Raw genomic sequence first — 1,656 nt, 5'->3', positions numbered from 1 at the left:
GGAAGCACTTGAGCTCTGTCCACTACGTCTCCACGTCTTCTTCTTCTTCTTCTGCAGAACATTTTATTTTATGGCAATGTGTTCACACTTTTATCTCAAATGGGAGATTTCCTTTATTTTTTTTTTCTTTTATCTTTTTATAATCAACTTCTTATTTTCACTCGTCAAACACAAAACCCAATTACTTTATTAGATTATTAGCAATGGACTACTACATCCAGTTCAACTAAAGTTTGATATAGCTAAAACCCAGAACGGATTATAATTATGTTGGTGCAAACAAATGTTACAACAAATGGTTTTGTCCAATATGACATCGCCATCTCCAACTTTCCCTCACATCACACTGCAGCATTAAGCTATAATATTACTAATAACAATCAAACTGAATAACTCCACAATGAAACCTCACTGTCAGTTTCCATGTTATCTCCACCATAACAATGAGGTGGTGGAGGCAACAACATCCCCTCTGCCATATTTGTCAACAACCCAGGCATGCCGAAACCCGCCTCCTCATCCATAAAAAACGCATCTTCGGGCTCTATCTCTGCCTCCGCAGCCACTGCCACTGTATCTGCATTTTCTGAACTCTGCGCCAAGTCATCCCAAGAAACACCGACCAACTCTGCCGGCCGAAATGCCTCAGCCGCCTCCAATGCCGTCTGCTGAATATCCTTCGCCGCTTTTGATGCTGGAACCGGAAGCCTCCACAACGAGTCGGCGAAATTGAGACATGCGTAACGGCCGCGGAGTGCAATTGTCGCCACATCATGTGCACGCGCTGCCATTTCTGCAGTGGGAAAAGTCCCAAGCCAGATCCTTGACTTCTTATTCGGCTCACGCACTTCACTAACCCATTTATGTGGGTCCTTACTCCTCACTCCACGGTACACTGGGTGCCTTGTCTCCTTAAACTTCTTTCTCCCATCTCGTTTTTTAGGATTCCTCGAAGCCAACATAACATCCCCGTCCGATGAGTTCACTGTGCCAGCCTTGTCACTCTCTAACCCGTCGGACCCCACTAGATATTGCGGGTCTGAGAAATGTCTTAAAACATCCATGTATGTCTTAAAACTCTCTGTTTCTCACTACTTAATAGTTTTTTATTTAATGTCTTGCAGTAAGAGTAAGAACTAAGACGAGTAAGAGTTGGACATATATATAGAAAGAAGTTGGAGTGTGAGAAGTTGCCACTCTTTAGTGTGATAAGTAGCCAGGCTGTGTAGTGAACTAGTGATGTTCCCCACTATTACAACAACTTGGATATTTGTAAGAAAGTGTACCAATTTTTATTTAATTTTTGTCACAATTTGTCATATTAAGAGTTATAAGTAGCAAAGAAAAAAGTGATAGTGTTTATATTTCTTTATACTACTTTTATTCTAACGCTCCTAACTTGACAAGTGATGAATTAAATCAGCTAAAAAGTTGTGTAAATTTTGATGGAACTAACAATTTTTTGTTTTTGTGGCGGCTCGTTTTCCTTCCATTTTTAGCCAAGTGAATTTGGGGGGGGGGGGGGGGGGGGGGGTACTGGTGACACGTGGAGAACTTGTGTTAAGTGTGAAAATGAATGGCCATAGTTTTTCCGGGGCTGAAACGTAGTGTGTGTGTGTCAGTGTGTTTCTCCGCTCACTAGTGAATGAATATTTG

General features: G+C 41.7%; 1 protein-coding gene across 1 annotated transcript; it reads right to left on the bottom strand.

Annotated features, from left to right (window-relative positions):
• Positions 1-216: 216 nt before the first annotated feature.
• On the bottom strand, positions 217-1,150 carry LOC142638997 (dehydration-responsive element-binding protein 1B-like). Its single transcript, XM_075813081.1, has one exon. It carries the CDS (start codon positions 1,062-1,064, stop codon positions 381-383), a length of 684 nt encoding a protein of 227 aa, XP_075669196.1. The 5' UTR covers positions 1,065-1,150; the 3' UTR covers positions 217-380.
• Between the last annotated feature and the right edge of the window lie 506 nt (positions 1,151-1,656).

This window comes from Castanea sativa, chromosome 6 (assembly GCF_040712315.1).
Source record: "Castanea sativa cultivar Marrone di Chiusa Pesio chromosome 6, ASM4071231v1".
Lineage (NCBI taxonomy): Eukaryota > Viridiplantae > Streptophyta > Magnoliopsida > Fagales > Fagaceae > Castanea > Castanea sativa.
This window is presented reverse-complemented; position numbering and strand designations above follow the sequence as displayed.